The sequence below is a fragment of the Chrysemys picta genome, chromosome 8 (assembly GCF_011386835.1).
Source record: "Chrysemys picta bellii isolate R12L10 chromosome 8, ASM1138683v2, whole genome shotgun sequence".
NCBI lineage: Eukaryota > Metazoa > Chordata > Testudines > Emydidae > Chrysemys > Chrysemys picta.
Window position 1 is genome coordinate 7,640,914 of NC_088798.1, and position 19,235 is coordinate 7,660,148.

A 19,235-nucleotide genomic window follows, 5' to 3' on the forward strand; every position below is an offset into this window, starting at 1 on the left:
GCAAGAGAGTTCATCAGTGGATGTAACTTATGGCTTCATAGCCTGTAAGAGCGGTAAGCCAAGGTTGTATGGTGGGAATGGATTGCTTATAAAGTGGAAGATGAAGGTTTTCTTACAGGATGAGACAATCGAGCCCATGGGGATGAAGGACCGCTCTCCAGTTGCAGACATTTAATGGGGAAATGTAGCTTTCATGAAGACAGAAGACAACAAAGCAAAGCCTCATACCTTTACTCACGTGCTGCAGAACTCAGCTTTTGTACTTTTACGTCGTTATTCAACGACAAGTGTCATTTTCTGTGGGGACAAGTAGTATCTTCATCTCCAGCATTTAAGTTCTGACGCAACATTGGGCTGCACTGGAACATTCGAATATTTTATATACTTTGCACAAGCCACAATTAAATGAAATCCTCATACAACATGTTTTTATCTCGATTGGCCAGGTTACCATCAATTATTTATAATGCAAGTCACTAGAGCATAATTCAGTGTTTTCTTTCCCCTGCTATTTTATCTCCTGACAAGTTTTACAAAAGAGAAGAATGGAATATAGCTTAGTTGCACTACATCCAAGATGCTGCCTACACAAATGCCAGAGAGAGACGCTAAATGAACCCCAGAACATATGGCGCTCTGCTGACAGAGCTCAGAAACTGGTTCTGCATGAGCAACACGGAACATCTTGAAACGTACGAGACATATGTGTTTTAGGAAGAAGATTGAAGTGTTTCATAATAAAACAGGACAAAGTGAAATACAAGCGCTGTATAAAATTTTAATTAAAAATTGGTTTTACCCTTCAACGTGCATATACAATATGCTTCACAGATGGATTTCATATTTAAGTATTATCCAAACCAAAAACGTAAATGAGACAAATAAAGCCTTCAAAAAATGGCACAGAGGCTAAAATGTATGTAAACACTCCATGATTGTGGTGAAAACAAGGCAGGCAGGGAAAGCAACCTTCTGTCAAGTGTTTACTACTGGAGTGCTGAATGAACCGGTTCACAGAGCTATCGCCTTTGAAAGAACACATGGAGCTCAAAGTCCAAAAATTCCAGTTGGTTTAATGATCTAAACATAAGCATCCAATCTACAGAAGTTCGGAGAAGTGGATATTGGCTGTGTTACTTTCAAACGATTTATTTAAATGACTGTTTTATAAACCCCTCATCCATGGCATCTGGGTGCGTTGATGCATATGGAAAGCGACGCATTAAACTGCCCCCAACAGACTGAACAAAGATCTCCTCCTTTTGTGTCACCCCAACCCATCCTAAGAAAAACCTCCCCAGCAATTCCACAGAGTTAAGTAAAAGCCTGACCAAAGAACAGCAGCTCACCCTATGCCCTGAAAGGTGGTAAACTCTGAGGAACAATGAGAGAAAGTTCTACAATCAAAGACTCTCCACCAAAACATGTCGGCCTCTAGGCCTAAAAGTTTTCAAAGCTAGGGACCATAGCAAGAGTAGCTCAGCTGATAGCAGCCGTCATAATGGAGTATTGTGGGGAAAGTGGTTTCAGATGGCTAGGTGCCACGGCTCTGTTAGATCAAAACCAACCATCCTGACTGGATGGGAATCCCCAGCAGAAAGCTTGCATGATCTCTGAAGTTGATATGCCAAAGGTAAGGTTTAAATTTCCTACAGGTTTTCATCCAGAAAATTATCCTGGATTTCAGAATAGTTTTCCCTCACAAAGCAAGCACATGAAACTACAAGGGTGGTAGGTGATTAGGGTGCGGGGAAAGGGGAGTGAGAGCAAGAGTTTCCTTGTCTCTTTTTTCAATCTGTGGTGACAACAGTCAACACTTTCAGAGCCACAATCCGCCCCCTCTTCTTTTTTTTAAAAGATTGGGATCAAGATGTTCTAGTGGCGACCACTGATGATGGTTTGTGTGTTCGACCCCCCTACATGACAGAAATAGGAATTATTGGAAGACCTTAGTGATCTTTTCCTAGAATACCAATTTGTTTGTTATGGGACATAGGACTTGATCTAAAAAGACTTCCCTCTTTACTGCATCATCTCTGTCAATGAGGTAGTTAGTTCAAGTTATACCCAAAGGCTGGCTTCTAGTGGTTTTATTGCTGTAGAATGGCTTGGTCACTGACTTCTAAAGTTTCAGGGTTTTCCCCATAAACTTTTTAGAGGAAAAAAAAAGCTCAAAAGTCCTTGTCACACTCCACAACTAATTCCAATTTTTAAATCTTCTCAATAATAATCTCTGATAAATTTTATCATTCTCTTAATCAGACAAGTAAACTCACACTGTCATAATTAAGACAGCTGTTAGACTTCACATGGTCCAAAGACTCTATTAAATTATAGTATTTATATACTGAGGCAACTAGCAAAATTTTGCTTTGCACAGTTCAATGTTGCTAAAATAACATCAAGTTTAGGACTTAGGAAGACGAAGATTATATAGTGATAGAATGACTCACCACCTTCCACTCTAAGTGCAAGGCACATTTGGACCTTGACTCTACTAAGATAAATTAATAGCACAGCATACGTATGCATACATGTATACACACAGATGAAGTATCAGAACCTGTATAGAGTAGAAGAGACTCCAGTAGGAACAATGCAGGATTAGACATGCAGGATCAAGACCTAAACCAATGAGGTTGGCTAGGATTTTTATTATAATGATTAGACTCTAAGCCACAAGCTGTCAGAGTTGTATATTCTCTTTCTCAATGGACTCTGTCAGATTTAACATCAGACTCCCATCTCAACAGGAATAGTGCTTGTTTAAATTTTGACAGTTACATGATAAAAAAAAGTAAGAAATTGGGAAATCTACAGTAAAGCCCTTTTTATTGAATAGTAGATGGGACTTGGTGAGGTTATTTTTTTAGGAATAAATCGCTTCTGTAACAAATTCTCTCTCAGGATCTTTAAGCACTTTTCCCTGTGTAGGAGAGGTATAGTCTCCCTATTTTATGGATAGGGTAACAAAGGCACAAAAAGGCAGAGTGATTCACCACAGACTTCCCAAGTCTTCTTGTTCCCAGTTCTATAACTTAACCACAAGGAGAGGTTACTCACCTTGTGCAGTGTCTGGAGTTCTTGGAGATACGTCCCCGGGGTGCTCCATTTCAGGTCCGAATGCGCTCTGTGCCTTTATCAGAGAAGTGCCCGTTCATCCCACGCATGCGCCCTGTGACCAAGCCTATATAGGGCTGAGTGGGCAAACCGCCCTCTGTTCCTTCTGTACTACAAAGTCCCACAAAGGAATCTCTGAAGCAGAAGGGTGATTAGTGGAGCTCCCACAGGGACACACATCTCTAAGAACTCTAGTTACTGCACATGGTGAGTAACTTCTTCTCCTTCATCGAGTAGTGTCTTATGGGTGCTCCACTTCAGGTGACTTCCTAGCCGTAGCCCCTTAAGGAAGCAGAAGGTTCATAACAGAGTCCAGCACCGAAGAAAGGACTGTGTTGTCTATGTAGAATCTGATCTTACAGCATGACCCAAAACCTAATGGTTGGGAAAAGCAAGTACTGAGGTCCACATTGCAGCGCTGCAGATTTCCACAACTGAAACGACCTCAAGTTGGGCTACAGTTGTAGACTGTGACTGAGTAGAATGTGCAGTCACTTGTAGCGGAGGTTGAACATCAGCCAAACTGTAACAGGTAAGAATACATTCAGAGATCCATTTAGAGAGTCGCTGCATGGAGATGGTGGATCCCCTAGGCCTGTCTGCAATAATGGCAAAAGTCTAGGGGACTTCCTGAATGGTTCATGGTTCAGTTTTGTCCAAGTAAAAGGTGAATGCCCCTTTAACATCTAGTGTATGGAAGGTGGCTTTGGGTATTATCTTATGCAGCTTAGGAAAGAAAACTGGAAAGTGAATAATCTGGTTAATGTGAAACTCAGAAGAAACCTTAGGTAAAAGTTTTGGATGGGGTTGTAATGATACCTTCTCCCTGGAGAAGACAGTAAATGGAGGGCCTGCCATTAGAGCCCCAATCTTCCCAACCCTTCGAGCAAAAGTGATGGCCACCAAACAGGACATCTTCATAGGCAAATGTAACAGAGAGCATGTAGCTGATGGCTCAAAGGGCTGTTTCATGAGACAGTTAAGGACAAGACTGAGATCCTAAAGCAGAACAGATCTCTAATTTACAGAACAAGTTTCATAAGACCTTTCAGGAACCTCCTTGTGGCTAGATATGTGAAAACTGAGAAACCTTCTACTGGTGAGTGGAAAGTTGTTATTAATTCTAAGTGAACCTTGATGGAACTCTCAGATAGATCTGATATCTTCAGTTCCAACAGGTAAATACAAGACTGTGGAAAGAGATGACTGGACAGCTGAGTGATGAAAGTAGTTATACCAAAGATGATATCTTCTCCATTTCTGGAGGTAAGTGCATCTTGTAGATTTTTTCCTGCTATTTAACAGTACAGGTTGTACTCCTGATGAACAGGACACCCCTAATTCCAAGAATCATTGAGGAACCGTGCCTGGAGTTGCAGAACATTCAGATTGGGGTGAAGTGTTTGACCTGTATTCTGAGACAATAGTTGAGAATTGAGGGCAAGAGGTGAGTTCGATGAGGTAAGGAAGCCAAACCTGCCTTGGCCAAGTTGGTGCAATCAAAATGACCCTGGCTTGGTCCTGCTTGATCGTGTTGAAACCTTTAAAAGCAGTGAAATCAGTGGATAAGCATCAATAAGACCCTTTGTTCATGTAATGAGAAAGGTGGCTGCTAGAGATAAAGGCTTGAGTCCTCTTCTGGAGCAGATTTTTTTGCACTCTGTGTTGGCTGCAGTGGTGCAAAAGTCAACCTCTGGAAACCTCCAAATTAGGAATATTTTGTAGAGACTCACAAGTCCAACTCCCATTCGCAATTTAGGGTAAAATGTCTGCTGACATCATTTGCCATGGTGTTTTGTATACCTGGGAAGTAAGAAGCTGAAATGACTCTCTGGTTGACTATTTACCAATTCCAAATCTTTATCGATTCGGTGCAGAGCGAGGGGGGACACACTCCCTGCTGACAAATAATATAATATATACAAGCTATGTTGTCCATCATGATCTTGATTGACTTGTTTTTGATTAGGGGAAGAAAGTAGAGGCAAACATTTCTGACCACCCTCAATTCTAGCAGATTGATGTGCAAGCACTGTTCTTGTTGTGACCGTTTGCCTTGGGATACATGAGGATCCAAGTGTGCTCCCCATCCCAAGAGAGAAGAGTCTGATGTTATCATGACCATAGGGGGATGCTGGATGAACAGGATTCTTGCGCAAGGATCCTTCCACGAGGTGAATGGCTAAGTATAGTTTCAGACTGTTTGTTGGATATAGATGCTGTTCTGACAGTATGTCCTGGACATACTGAAGATGTAACCTGGTGTTCTATGTTACGAAAACGCAAGCTACCAGATGACCCACAAGTTGCAGCCATGTTCTAGCTGGTATGTGAGGCCTGAACTGCATTCTTTGGATAGAGCAAAAAACCCGTCTGGAGACTTGCTCATCATCGAACCCAGGAACATTGCTATAAAAAATATACGCAGTATAGGGGTCAAGGCCGATTTCTCAATATTTATTTCCACAGTCTACACTGTGGAAAATTTAAATTGTTGTTTGAATTGCTGAAAACACCTCCTGATAAGACCACCCTTTGAGGAGCCAGTCGCTGAGGTACAGACAGACTTATTCCTAGACGATGGAGGTAGGCGACTACAATCACCGTTATTTTTGAGAAAATCATTGAGGTGGAAGAATGGCTGAAGGGTAGGAATTGGTAGTGATCGACTATGAAATGAAGAAATCTTTTGAGAGAGGGATGAATTGCACGACATAAGTAAGCATCTTTGAGGTCAAGAGTTGCAAACCAGTCCCTGGACTTGGGGGAGGAAATTATAGCTGCTAGGGAAATCATTCTGAATGTCTGATGTACTTAATTGTTTGAGATCTACTTTTGGCCTCCAACCCGTTTTCCTTGGGTAACAGAATATACCTTTGACAAAGCCCTTGTCCTTTATGTTGAAGTGGAACTGGTTTTATAGCCCTTTGACTTCACAGTGATGTGATCTTGTGTCAGCAATTGATCGTGAGAAGGTCCCTGAAGGGAGAAGGAAAAGGCAGGTGGGAGGGCAGGATGGAGATAAATTGGATCATATAACCAGAAGTAACAGCAGCTGATACCTATTTGTCTGATGCATGGGAGACAGTAACCTATTGGTATAGCAAGAGACAGTGTCCAAATTAAGGGAAAGGGGTGGAATAGTGTAGCCGAGAAACCCTATCAGGTGGTTCAAACTCTCGGCTAAACCCTCAAAAGTGAAGTTTGGGAAATGTTGATCGGCTCGGATGAAGTATTCAAGTTAGTCCCTGGCTCCTTTTTAGAAAATCTTGACCTCTTAGCCGGCGGTTCAGATGGTCTACGGAGGGTGGAGCATTAAGCAGGATGGGATCTTTGCACGGATTGAGTCCTGCTGAATTTCTTTTTATTTGCAGGCATGTATATCTCCAGGAACCTAAGCGTAGACCTAGAGTCATTTAGGGAATGAAGTGAGCTGTCTGTGGAGTCCGCACATCACTACTGCAGTGGAAATAGACCTGGCTGCAGTGTCACCCACATCAAGTAAAGCCTGCAAAGATGTCTTTGCCACGAGCTAACCCTCCTTTATTATGGCACTATACGGATCTCGGTAAATGGTCAATGAAAGCATTAAACGTCTCATAATTCTGGTAGTTACATTTCAACACCAGTGTTTGGTGACTCACAATCCCAAACTGTAATGTTGCCAAAGAGTAGCTTTTATGACCAAAAAACTCCAGCCACTTCTGGTCCTTGTTATACGGGGTAGCTTTAGAAATACGCTGACTCCCCCTTTCATTAACTGTGTCCATGACTAGAGAATTTGGTGCCAGATATACCTATCTCATAGAACTGGAAGGGACCTTGAAAGGTCATCGAGTCCAGTCCCCTGCCTTCACTAGCAGGACCAATTTTTTGCCCCAGATCCCTAAATGGCCCCCTCAAGGATTGAACTCACAATCTTGGGTTTAGCAGGCCAAACCACTGGGGCACATCTCCTTGTGAAAACAAAAACTCACTATGTCCCCAGCCAGGGATTCTATTTTTTATTGGCATACTTGCACGTAGGGGGTTCCACTGCTGGAGTTTTCCAGATGGTCTGGGCTGGCTCAAGGAGAGCATCATTAATTGGCAGTGCCACCTGTGCTGAAGTAGAAGTCTGCAATATGGCCAGGAGCTTGTAAAGGGAAGGTGGGTGAGAAAGGACCGAAGGCGCTGCACTCACACAGCCCTATATAGCCTCAGAATGGGGCATGTGGATGTGTAGGGCGCAGGCGAAGTCTGAATGGGCACTGCTACCAAAAATCTCCGATCAGCGGCACAGGTGCATGTGCACCTGAAGTGAGGCACCCATAGGGACACACCTCAAAGAAGACTAGCTTCTTTTAACAGATTTCTTAGTTTTCTGGTGACTCACTGAAAACTTCAGGTGAAGAAATCTTGAAGAGCTAGTCTATAAAAACCCAAACCACATACAGTACAGAGAACCTGGAGCACTTTCCTCATCAAATGAGTTGAAAGAAGTTCAAATTTTTAGCCTAAAAATTCTCAGTGTCTTCATTACCCGAGGCGTTCCACATCGTCCGCTCCATCTGACATGCTCAAGGGACCAGACTGAGGCTTCTATCCTTCTAGCTGGGAAGCTAGATAATGCTGATCCTTAAAGAGCTTGACACTTCCACCTCTTAATCACTACAGGGCAATGCTGAGGGATTTTTAAAGTGACTGCTATTTAGCAAAGAGCCTGACTTGTGATTGAGCCCCAGTGTTTGTACAGTTTGTGTTTGCGCAAACCAAGTTTCTGCCCCAGTGGGAATTGAGACAAAAGTAGCCTCAGTTTGACTTATTAAAAGAAAAGTGATTAAAATATTACGCTGATTACATTGTGTGTCACACACAATACCAAAAAGGCAAATAATGTCTGGTTAGAATACTCCCGGGCTATGACAGTCCAGGGGAGGAAAAAAAGACTGATGCAATAAACTCTAATTCTCTCAATCTATCCCATTATTTCTAGATTTGAGTAGGCAGGTAAAATGGTGGTGGTGGAATTATGCCATCCTACTGTCACTAACACACCACTTTGTGGATGGCAAAAGATAAGGACTGAGCAAGAAAATGCTATTTAAAGCTCTGCTCAGGAACCTAGAAATTTGCATTTGATAGAAGGGATTTAAATTGTATTAGAAGGCAAGGTGCACTAAACAATCACAGTTTATTACTATGTTGGTTCACTGCCTGAGACTATACTTATCGCACACTGCAGTAGCAGAGGAGAATCAGTCTTCTCTGCACTTGAGTTATATGCATATTAATAGAAGGTTAGCCAAGCACACAAACAGGGGAGGGGGCCAAACACTTGTTTTAAAAACGGCTTGCAGATTTCAGAGGGACAGAGCTGTGTGGCTTGACTCTTAAGTCACATTTCGCATACACGTTTTCCCCTAACAACAGAACTGGATTCCAATACAGGCTTTGGAAGAAAACCCTCAGCTATATCAAGGTGTACATATTACAAGCACAATCCTGCTATCAGAGAGGTGGTTAGCGGATACTGATGATACTAGCTGATTCTAAGAGGCAAAACATCTACACACAATAGGAGCAGGGCCAAAGGGTGGCCATTCCATTTATAGCACACGTTACGTTATATAGCAAAACTTCATATGGAGAATATTCCTATCCAGCAAAATTCAAATATGAACGCTTCATTTCCTCTCCCATTCTTCCTAAAGGAAGCCCAGACTAAGCAAGCCTGTAAGTTCCCCACAAATTTAAAGAACCAGGATTGCCACCTGTCAATCAGGCTAAAATGGAACTTAAATTACAGCCTCGTCTTTCCCACCAAACTCCTGCCCCTTTAGCCCACACTTTCTTTCTATGCTCCAACTCATTATCCTGTCTTCCCCCATTCCTTGATTTTCTGGCTGCACATGTGGGGCTGGGGTCTCCAGTCTCACACACAAGGAGATGGCACCTCTATGTTCAGCACCTCCCATGTGTTTAACTAATTGGGCTCAAATTAGTAACTAATTGACTGAATCAGCCGAGATGGGTAGTGGTGAGTAGCACTCCTATATCACAGAATATCAGGGTTAGAAGGGACCTCAGGAGGTCATCTAGTCCACCCCCCTGCTCAAGGCAGGACCAATCCCCAGTCAGATTTTTGCCCCCGATCCCTAAATGGCCCCCTCAAGGACTGAACTCACAACCCTGGGTTTAGCAGGCCAATGCTCAAACCACTGAGCTACCCCTTCCTATAGAGAGAGAATGGGTCAAGGTGCAAAACAGAGGATAGGAGGTGATATCCTAAATATTCTTAGTCCCTACACCACAATTATACCTGTCCTGCTGAGACTGTGAAGGATGCTTGTGGCTGCTAAAAATTTTTAGACAACAGGAAGCAGTCAAGGTGAGGCACACAGAGCGTGTGCATACACAGCACACGCTTCATGTCCTGCAGGTCTAACATGCCTAGGGCAAACACCAGCTTTGCTCTGGTTACCTGAACAGTAGTAAAGTGCATGCTTACAGTTTTCACTCAGCTATGACACTGGGGTCAGGCCAGGAGGGAATACTGAACAAGGAGGGGTTGACTGCATGGGCAGGAAGACAGAACTCATGGTGGAATGCTCCTTCACATCAGGAAATCATTTCAACCTGCACTTGCAATGTAGATTTTGGTTGGGTAACTCTAGGTCACATGCTGGCAGAGAGCCAATCAAATTCTGCCTTGGCTTTTCATGATGTGTAAGTGGTCTTCCCAGTTCTTCCTGCCATCTTTACATTGGTCATTTTTATCTATTACAAAACTATTGTAGTACAGACCAATAGGAACCGGAGCCACAGAAAAACAGCCCGGTTTAATGGATGAGCACAGGGCTAGGATCCAGAAACTTGTACATTCTAAACCCTGCTGTGCTGGTGAGTACCAAGCTTTGATAAGTCTGTGCTGTACATGTCCATCTCTAAAAAGTGACTTACTAATACTTCTCTACATTATAGGAGGTCGTGAGGGTTAAATAACTGGTTAATTTTTGTTTTGCACTCTGAAAATCTAAAGCACTGCAAGGCCAGGAACATGGAGTTGTTAATCCAGCCATTGGTTTAGCTGTTACCAGGAGCAGAAATGCCTGTATTCAGTACATTTCCTTCAAAAGCCCCCTTTCCCAAAGCTGCGATGCACAGCCTTTCAATGTGATCTGCACCTGACTTACTCGTTCGCTGGCTGCTTCCTTAAATCAGTTAGGTTATCTTAGTATTAAAGCACGGATTGGAGTAGGCCAACATTTAGTCCATCCCCGTATGTTGACAGGTTACAGTCCTAGATTTCTGCCATCTGTACAACTAGCTTTGTCCAAAAGCAAGATATAAGATGGCACTAGTGTAACTGAATCTGTCCCAGCTGCCTGCTTCTGTAGCGAATGCGCCAGGATACACATTTCCTTTTGAAATGGGAGAAACAAGCGGGAGATGGACATGCTTGCCCTTTTAAATCACTCAGATGGGCAGCTTGCCCTGGTCTGTTAATGTGGGAGCTGTTCACTGTGAGGCTGAAAAGGTTCCTTCTCCTGGGAAAGCATCCAACTACTGCCGAACATTTGGTGGCCTTTAACGAAAAGATGCAATTTCTGCCAATACATCCCCAGCAGGCTAGTAAGGATGGGCTCCAAATGTGGTGGGATTGTGATGCAGGGACTTCATAATGCTTGCATGGGGCATCTGGCTCTAGCCGATGAGCTCCGAAAGTGATCCTGGAAACTTTTAGACATCGTTACATTGGGATGCATGAAGAAGAGATGTTTTCTTACAATATATAGATAGTTATTTTCAAAAGAGCTTACCAGTAATAGAAATTTCCTGGCTGAGAGTGCTGAGAAACACTTTCAACACAGCTACAGGGTTACTACTGTATCAGAATTTTTCCCTTCTCCATTTCTAGACCTGGAATGAGCAGACATTATCCTTCTAAAAAAATCCCTCCAAACAGATAGTCTTGTACTATGATCATCTCACTAGCTGTTTAAACACTGGGGCAGGTTTCACTTTCAACCACTTATATTTAAATTGCTAATAACTGAAACCGAGTTGGCTGCAATCAAAGCCTGCACTGATGACTGATAGGAGCATCCACTTTACTCAGCGCCTGCTTCAGAACTGAAAAGGACAAAGGGGGGGGGGGTGAAATAGCACCATCCTAGCTTCTTAAGGGAACAATGCGCCTGCTTAACTTTAATTGTTTCGCATTTTCTTTTTATTTTAAAATTTTGCTTTTGGGGTCCCAGCCTCAAAGCCCCACTAGCCCAGAAGAGTTCTTCCCAGTGAACATTCCATGTTAAAAAATAGAATACAAATATTTGTTACACAAAAATAATTCTCATTAAAAATAGTAACCTTGTGCACTGTACACTTCTGGTTGTATTGTTATCAGGAGGGTATTTTTCTTTTTGAAATGGTGCCACAAGCTTTTTTGTACATGTTTCTGTATATTTTCTCCAGGCTGTCTTCAAAGATAGCTCTGTGGGGTTTTCCTTTATACACAGCTGCACGGTTGGACCAATATTCACCATTATCCAAGTGAACGGTGGTGTTCTGCTGAGCCGATGAACTGTTAACACAAGCAAAGCCAAAATGATCAGTCTGAGGAGAAGAGGAATCATGAATCTGCAAATGCAGTGTGAACCCAGATACAGTGCTGAGAAACAGAGACATTTTGCAAATAGAAATATAATTATACTGAAATTATTCTAAGAAACAGAAGCCCATGTTATTAAAATACAGAAGACTTAGTTCATGTAACCAAGTACACTTTATAAATACCTCTGCAACAGAGGCAGAATTCGTTTTGGAACAGAATGTGGTTGCTTTACGGTATTTTGACTGGCAATGTGACTAGGCATTGAGCCCTATGCAGCAGCTACACAGGATGTGTGTGTCCTTTGAAGGTCAAAATGTAACCATAAGCAGCTATTTCAATATGAAGACAATCTATTCAAGGTAAATTAAATGACTGTAGTTGCAGCTATAATGTGTTCTATCCTCACCATCTCAGGTTAAAAATATATTTTACCAAATACATTATGATATAATGGCAATGGAACGTTACTTGTTTCTTCCCATTATGTGTCAGTGTTTTAATATTTGTAAGAAAAGATTTTCATATACCAGTAGCTTCCAGAATTCATTTTCCTAGAACCATCAAGTAGAATTTATCCTCTGAAAGTCTTCATTACCAAGCACTGACAAATTTTAATGCATTTATATATCTAAGCTTCATGGATTGTTTGCTTTCTGTTAGAACCTTTGAAATAAATGGTTGCATTATAATAAAACCAACCAGTTTGATTTTATGTTATTATATCTGAAATTAGGTCATCAAACATTAAAAAGGTAAAAATCAGTTCTGGGGTAAATTTTTCAAACACACCTAAATGACTTAGGTGTTTTTGAAATGTTTACCCCTGTTCTCTAAAGGTTCAGATCCCAACCCTACCATCTTCTGAATGGGAAAATAAACTGGACATGTGAAGTTTACTGGTGGCCATTTTTGTCTAGAAAATAGAAGTAAGATTTGATTTTACAGCTAAACTTCAAAATTGTGTTGCTTATGCATATATTGATCAAGTCAAGTCACACCACTCCAGCAGAGTGACAGAATTTCCAGGTTTTAATATTCTGTCTTGAAGTTAATATGTATTAAACGATGTGACAAAAGGGGGAACCAATGTATGTGAAATTATTCATGAGGGTATTTTTAGGTAGCAACAGCATCTCGTACTGAGGTTTCCACTGAAAGGTGCACTTAAAACAACGGGAATGGGGTGGGGAAGGATGAGAGATTTAGGGCCAGATCTCTAAAACCTGGTCTCCCTTTTTGCACATGATAAACAGAAGGTATAATCTTCCACTTACAATTATATGCTGGGGCACAAACAATGTAATTTGGAAGCCAGTCTACAGGCTATAGAAACAGGGAGTTGGGTGAAAAATGCATCAGCTGTGCCCACAATTGTGGGCACAAGGCTGAAAATGCATAAAGGCCATCTTGACACTTAATCCCCCCCCCCCCCAAAAAACAGGCCTTGGTATTTTAAATCAATTGACTATTTGCAGTAAATTAAACATAGCTTTCCTTACCATCCAGGTAGAACTGCACTTTACAGCTTTGACTCTTAAGAAATCAACACACAAGGAATGTCAAATCAACAAGAGATCCTCATAGTCCCATAGTGAATTTGGACAGTTCTATAGAATTGGAGGCTAGGTCAAGATACCAGATTTGTATTTTCTTTTACACAGCCCATACCACTATCTATCCTCCAGAAGAGAAGTCACAGTCCACAGTCCAGCAAATAAATATCCTAGTAGGACAATGCATCCACCTTCATGTATACAACCCAACCAACAGTTCTACTTCCTTATTTAGATAGATTGCTCCCTATAGTCTGAATTTGCACTTCCTTCTACTAAAAACGTAATGTGGGCCAGAAAAACTAAAGTTCCTCACATGCCTCCATTCAAAAACCATCACAGTAGCAAACAAGGCTGACTCATGAAGAATGAGAGTAAAGTCAGCAAATTCCATATCAAGGTCATGACAAAGCCTTAAAGCTTAAGGGCTGTCTATTTTTGGTGCATTTCCATTAGTCACTCCTTGCTCATGAGATATTCAGCATTGGTATGGACAAAGACAGCCATGTTACAGAAAAGCCAGTCTCCTGTCTTAACTGGAAAGCATCCTGACAATCTGAGCTAAGTGACCTGGGAATTACACACACAAATCATTAACAGCAGAATTTCTGCACACAACTCCCCACTCTGAAATACCTGTCATGTGCTTTTATTCCCTCATACATCTCCTTTAGGAGTCCCAGAAGTTCTTTTCAGAGTGAGTCATACACTAAATATTTCACACAACATGGACCTTTTCCATACTCCCAGTGGTTTTCAATCATCTACTTTACTGCAAACATTTCGTTGGCAGTACCATGTCCTTCTCTGAACTCTGTCTCTGTCCTTGTATCCTGTTAACAAAAACTGTGCAAACCCTGAGCAGTCAGATTATGTCTCTTTGCCTTTTGTGGAGTGGAATTAGTGTTGCCAGTGTCTAACCCCAAGATGCAGTACTTTCCCAACTTGAATGCCCCATTTCATATCCCGTCATTTCTTGATGCTGTAGTACTGGGGTTATTTCCCCCCGACCCCCTCAAGGCTTGAAGTTTCAACATCAATCTTAAAGTCTCAAAGCTGCCTCAACACAGAGATGTGTGTACACAGACACACAGATACTTTGTTTGCTTCAACTGTCAGGGCAAGGGAACATAAGGGATACTGCCACTCCCTTATCCTAAGTGTAAGTATAGAAGTGTTATCAACGCTTATGTAGCAATTGCTCTAAAACTTAATAAAGAGAAAAGTAAGTGTTCTCTGACAGAAGAGAGTATGATTGTTATTGTAACCCTTAGTTACACCCTAACTGCAGAAATTAAAATGTAGGGTTTTTTAAACGATGCTAATAGCAAACCACTAAATGTTACAAGTTCACTACACTGCACAATATGAATGTTCTTCCATATGCATCCGAAGAAGTGGGCTGTAGTCCACGAAAGCTTATGCTCTAATAAATTTGTTAGTCTCTAAGGTGCCACAAGTCCTCCTGTTCTTCTTCCTGTCTGTACATACAATGACAACTTGGCAGTCATTGTGAAAGTTTGCATCACATTTAAGTATCAAAACATAGTTATTTTAGGTCAAAACCGCCTAGACTTAGCACTGCAATTCTGGAGGGTTTTTTAAAAAACAAAAAGCAAAGGTACATAGACCTAATAATGTTTTATATGTACATTGGGATTTCTGAGGATGAAAGGCACTAAGTGTTTCACAAACTACCACCAACACCCTTTCCTCACCCTCCCACCCCCGCAACTGCAACCATCTCTAGGATACGGGATGGCAATGAACCAATGAATGCACTATGAGTAGGAACGCTGGAGCAAGAGCTTCTTCAGATGAAGAGTGCCAGAAGATACCACGCCTATGTAAATCAGACAGGACCTCAATTTTTGAGGTCTCATCTGAAATACATACACTAAACTGTCGAGTACTGTGTTTAATCCACCCTATCACAGATGAAGCATAGAGTACGACACTTGATCTTAAATTAAAAAAAAAAAATCCTCTCTCAGTTACATGCCTGGGAAAAGCTGTCTAGCTACTAAGCATCAATTTTCACATTTCTATCATTTAAAAGATAGCAAATTTTCTATTTTGTAAAAAGTATTTGGTTCTCTGGCTGAGATTATAAAATCCAAATTACTGCCCCAGGATCATTTTTATGACCATGTACATCCTGAAAATAGGGATTAATGAAGGTTAGACTGACAGTGTCAGTCATAGCAGCATGGAAGACACCATGATAATTAACTGTATTTTGCTTTTAGGTAAAAAATCTCAGTAGGACTAACTCAGAGAAGCATTTGGCCATCTTACAGCATAAATGGAAAATGAATTCTTTAAGTATCCATTTTGCAGCTAGATGTTAGCAATGTGGTGTACATGTTGTTTCTATACCAATTACCAGACAGGACAGTATATATCGTAGTAACCAAACTTCATACCTGCTCTGTAGTTCACTGCCACATAATGAGTCTTTACATGAAATGTCTCTTGTCTTACTTGAGTCTCCTTTCGATGAGTTACTCTCATCCTAAAAAACAGAAATCAAATTCTCATTAGCTCGGTTTCTGATTACAATAGTTTCATTTAGAAATAGTTTCCTTTCATTTAGTAAATGACTATTAAACTGCTTACATTTCTTGAGGGAGAGAAAGGAAAAGGTGTAATGAACCAAATACTACCTATGATCAGTTTTAATTAAAATCACTGGAACTCAGCTAATAATTTTCAGGTAATAAACTGGAAAGAATTTCTGGGAGGTGTACATCCAAGGGCCTGTGCAGAGGATGGTAGTCACTCATGCTCACTATACACACACAGGGTTGAGTGCTAGGAAGCATGCTGGTGGCAGCACTGCATTTGTATCTTGCAGAAGGGGTATGTGGGGCTCAGGAGAAGGGTATGTCTTTAGTTTAATGGACTTTAAGGTAACTGTGATGTATTTACTAGGGTGACCAGATGTCCCGATTTTATAGGAACAGTCCCGATAATTGGAATTTTTTTTTTAATATGGGCTCCTATTACCCCCCACCCCCGTCCCGATTTTTCACACTTGCTATCTGATCACCCCAGTATTTACTGACTCAGTAGAGATAGTCTTAAAAAGTAACTACTTAGGATTCTTCATCTTCCAAGAGCTTAACAAACATTAAAGAATTAGTCCCCTGTGCAAAAGGTAAGTAGCATAATACCCACTGAAAGTCAGTAGAGCAACCAAGACTAGAAGGTAGGAATCCCTTTGTGATGGGTCCCCCGCCCCCCTGGGGTGCCACTTAGAACTGAGGTACTACTGGCCCGCCTGACCCACCAGCCTGGGTTCCCTCTCCGCTGTATTGTTGGGCAGCCTGCCAAGCCCTTCCTCGGGCTTCAGACTGAACTTTACCAGCACACGTACAGGTAGGGACAGACCCAGCTGCAGCTTCACACAGATGCTGAGATCAGCTCTGCAGGGAAAGGCTCAGCTAAGGAACTACCCAGTACTCAAGTGCACCCCACCCCCCTCTAGAGGGTAAATCCAAAATTATACCATCTTGCGCTGCACAGAGATTCGTATAGTGTAAGCTCATGAAATTCGCCCCCTCCCTCAACGTGGAGAGGAATATACACAGCTTTCGGCCCCACAGTTATGTTTTCCACCCACTGGTCTTAGACAAAACAAAACAAGTTTATTAACTACAAAAGATAGATTTTAAGTGATTATAAGGGAAAGCAAACAGATCAAAGCAGATTACCTAGTAAATAAAACAAACACACAATCTAAGCTTAATATACTAAAGAAATTGGAGATGTGTAGCAAATTCTCACCCTAAATGTTGTTTTAGGCAGATTGCAGAGCATCTTGAAGGCAAGCTGCACTTGCTTGCAACTTAAAACTCCAGTTATTCCTTTCACAGGACAGACAGCCCTCTAGCCTGCGTTCAGCCCTTCTCCCCCAGCTCAGTCTTTTTGTTTCCTAGGTGTTTACAGCAGTCATCTTGGGCGGGGAGCCAGTGAAGAAGGAATCACGATGATGTCACTCCCCTGCCTTAAACAGTTTTAACATATGGTGGGAACCCTTTGTCTCCCAGTTTGATTCCCGTGCCGGGTCAGTGGAAAAACACTAGTATTATCATGGAGTCCAGTACCAGGTGACTTGGTCACATGTGCCCGTAGGGCCCCACAGCTATGTCTCAGAGGCTGTTTGCAGTGTCCCCAGGAAGGCTTCCCAGGAAGGCTCCCCTGGCGGGAGATTAGCATCCTCTAAAACCTGTTGTTCTCCCTAATGGTCCTTCCCAACCAGCCATCTAGATTGATTGCATTCCGCCTAATGGGCATTCCCCAGGTGTAAACACATTTGTAATAGATGCATAAACAATATTCCCAACTTCAGATACAAAAATGATACATGCCTACAAATAGGATAATCTTATCCAGTAAATCATAACTTTTTCAATGATACATCACATGACCTATCTTGTATAAAATACATCACAGTTATGCCATAATCATATCATAACAATATCTTTATGAAGAATATGGGGGCATAGTGTCACACCCTTCCCTTGCTTATCCACACCTACTGTGCAGGAATAGAATAAAGGACTGTACAGAGTCGAACCTAGAAGATGTTTTCAACAGAAGCCAACTGCTGCAAGGATTAGTGAACAAATTACCTTTCACGTATGCTGTTAATATCATCAAATTGGTTGAGAACACAAAACTGGGAAACAGGACAATGAATATAAAGGAAAAGAGAAATAAAATGGAGAGCAAGCTGAAAGGCCTAGGACTGTGGAAAGGCTAACGCTATTTATCATGGAGAAATAGAAGGTAATGAGGGTGCATGTGTAAACAGGAAATCTGACTCTGCCCTCAGCAGGCACACTCTACAAAGCACCGAGCAGAAGGAATCAGGTGCAGTGATAAACCCTGAAATGTTTGCCAGAAGCAAATTAAATTTTGGAAGGCATAAGAAGATGCATCAAATGTAAACAGGAAGATGCTGTCCATAGAGCTGTCTGAATAACTGAGTTTTCGGTTTGCTAGCAGGTCCAAAAAAGAAAAAGAAATCAAATAAATATTCATAGGAGCAGGGACTGGAACACCCAGGTGAGCGCTGTAACCACTAGGATTATAGTTTAGAGTTGTTCTCCCTCTCTCTGGCCCAACGGATATACTATGTGGAACAGCTTCAACAGGAGATGACGGAGAGCCCCACACAGAATACTTTATAGCCTGGTGACTAGGGCATTCACCTGGAAGGTGGGAGACCTGAGTCCTTCTTCCAGAGTGGGGATTTGAACCAGAGTCTCCCAAGTGCCAGGTGGGTGCTCTAACCACTGAACTACTCTGTATAAGTGGGGCACAACCATTGCCTCCTCTTCCGTTTTGTGAATGGTACCTACGTCTCCTGGTGAAGCCAGCCCTTCCCTCCCCCCCCTAAAAAATCTAAATATTTTATTTCAATTACGGCAAAATTTCAACACTTCCTGTTTTTTTCTTGTTCTCAACTGAAACAATTTGCCAAAAATCAACAAATCCACAAAACGTTTTGGGCCACCCAAAGCTACATGTTTTGGCGAAAGAGCTTCAGATTAAATATTTCGCCCAGCTCTAGTTTTCCCACATGTTATAATTAGAGCTGTAGTAGCCCCCTTTAGAATTTTCTCCAGAGTTTTGGTCACAGTATTTTAAGAAGGCACTACAGATATAAAAACTAGCAAAACACAGTTGGCTGATGTTGCACTTGATCTCAAGGTCTGTGGTTATTTGGAAAGGTTAGAGACATTAGGCCCTTGCTCTCTGGAATAACAGGAATTAGAGACCATTCCGTAGTATAACAAATTTGGAAAGGAGTGGAGACCTAAGCCAAGATCTCAGTTTCCTGTATGCTAATTTGCTTGCTGTATTATTACCTCCCCTCCTCATCTGCCTCACCTACCTGTTGCCTTCTATCACAACCTAGATTTTGAGATCTCTAGGATAAGAAGTGTCTTTCTACC

General features: G+C 41.8%; 1 protein-coding gene across 6 annotated transcripts in view; it reads right to left on the minus strand.

The window, feature by feature from the left end:
- Positions 1-758: 758 nt before the first annotated feature.
- Positions 759-19,235, minus strand: part of SPATA6 (spermatogenesis associated 6) — a 67,157-nt gene continuing 48,680 nt past the window's right edge. For 3 of the 6 annotated variants that reach the window (XM_065553806.1, XM_065553807.1, XM_008167950.4), the window contains 2 exons: positions 15,696-15,784; positions 759-11,686 (listed from right to left, as the gene is read on the minus strand). In XM_065553806.1, the coding sequence (XP_065409878.1) occupies positions 11,506-11,686; positions 15,696-15,784 (270 nt within the window). In that variant the 3' untranslated portion in view covers positions 759-11,505. The remainder of the gene's footprint in view (positions 11,687-15,695; positions 15,785-19,235) is intronic. The other 3 variants (XM_042845012.2, XM_042845011.2, XR_010589589.1) reach the window with 2 other exon arrangements.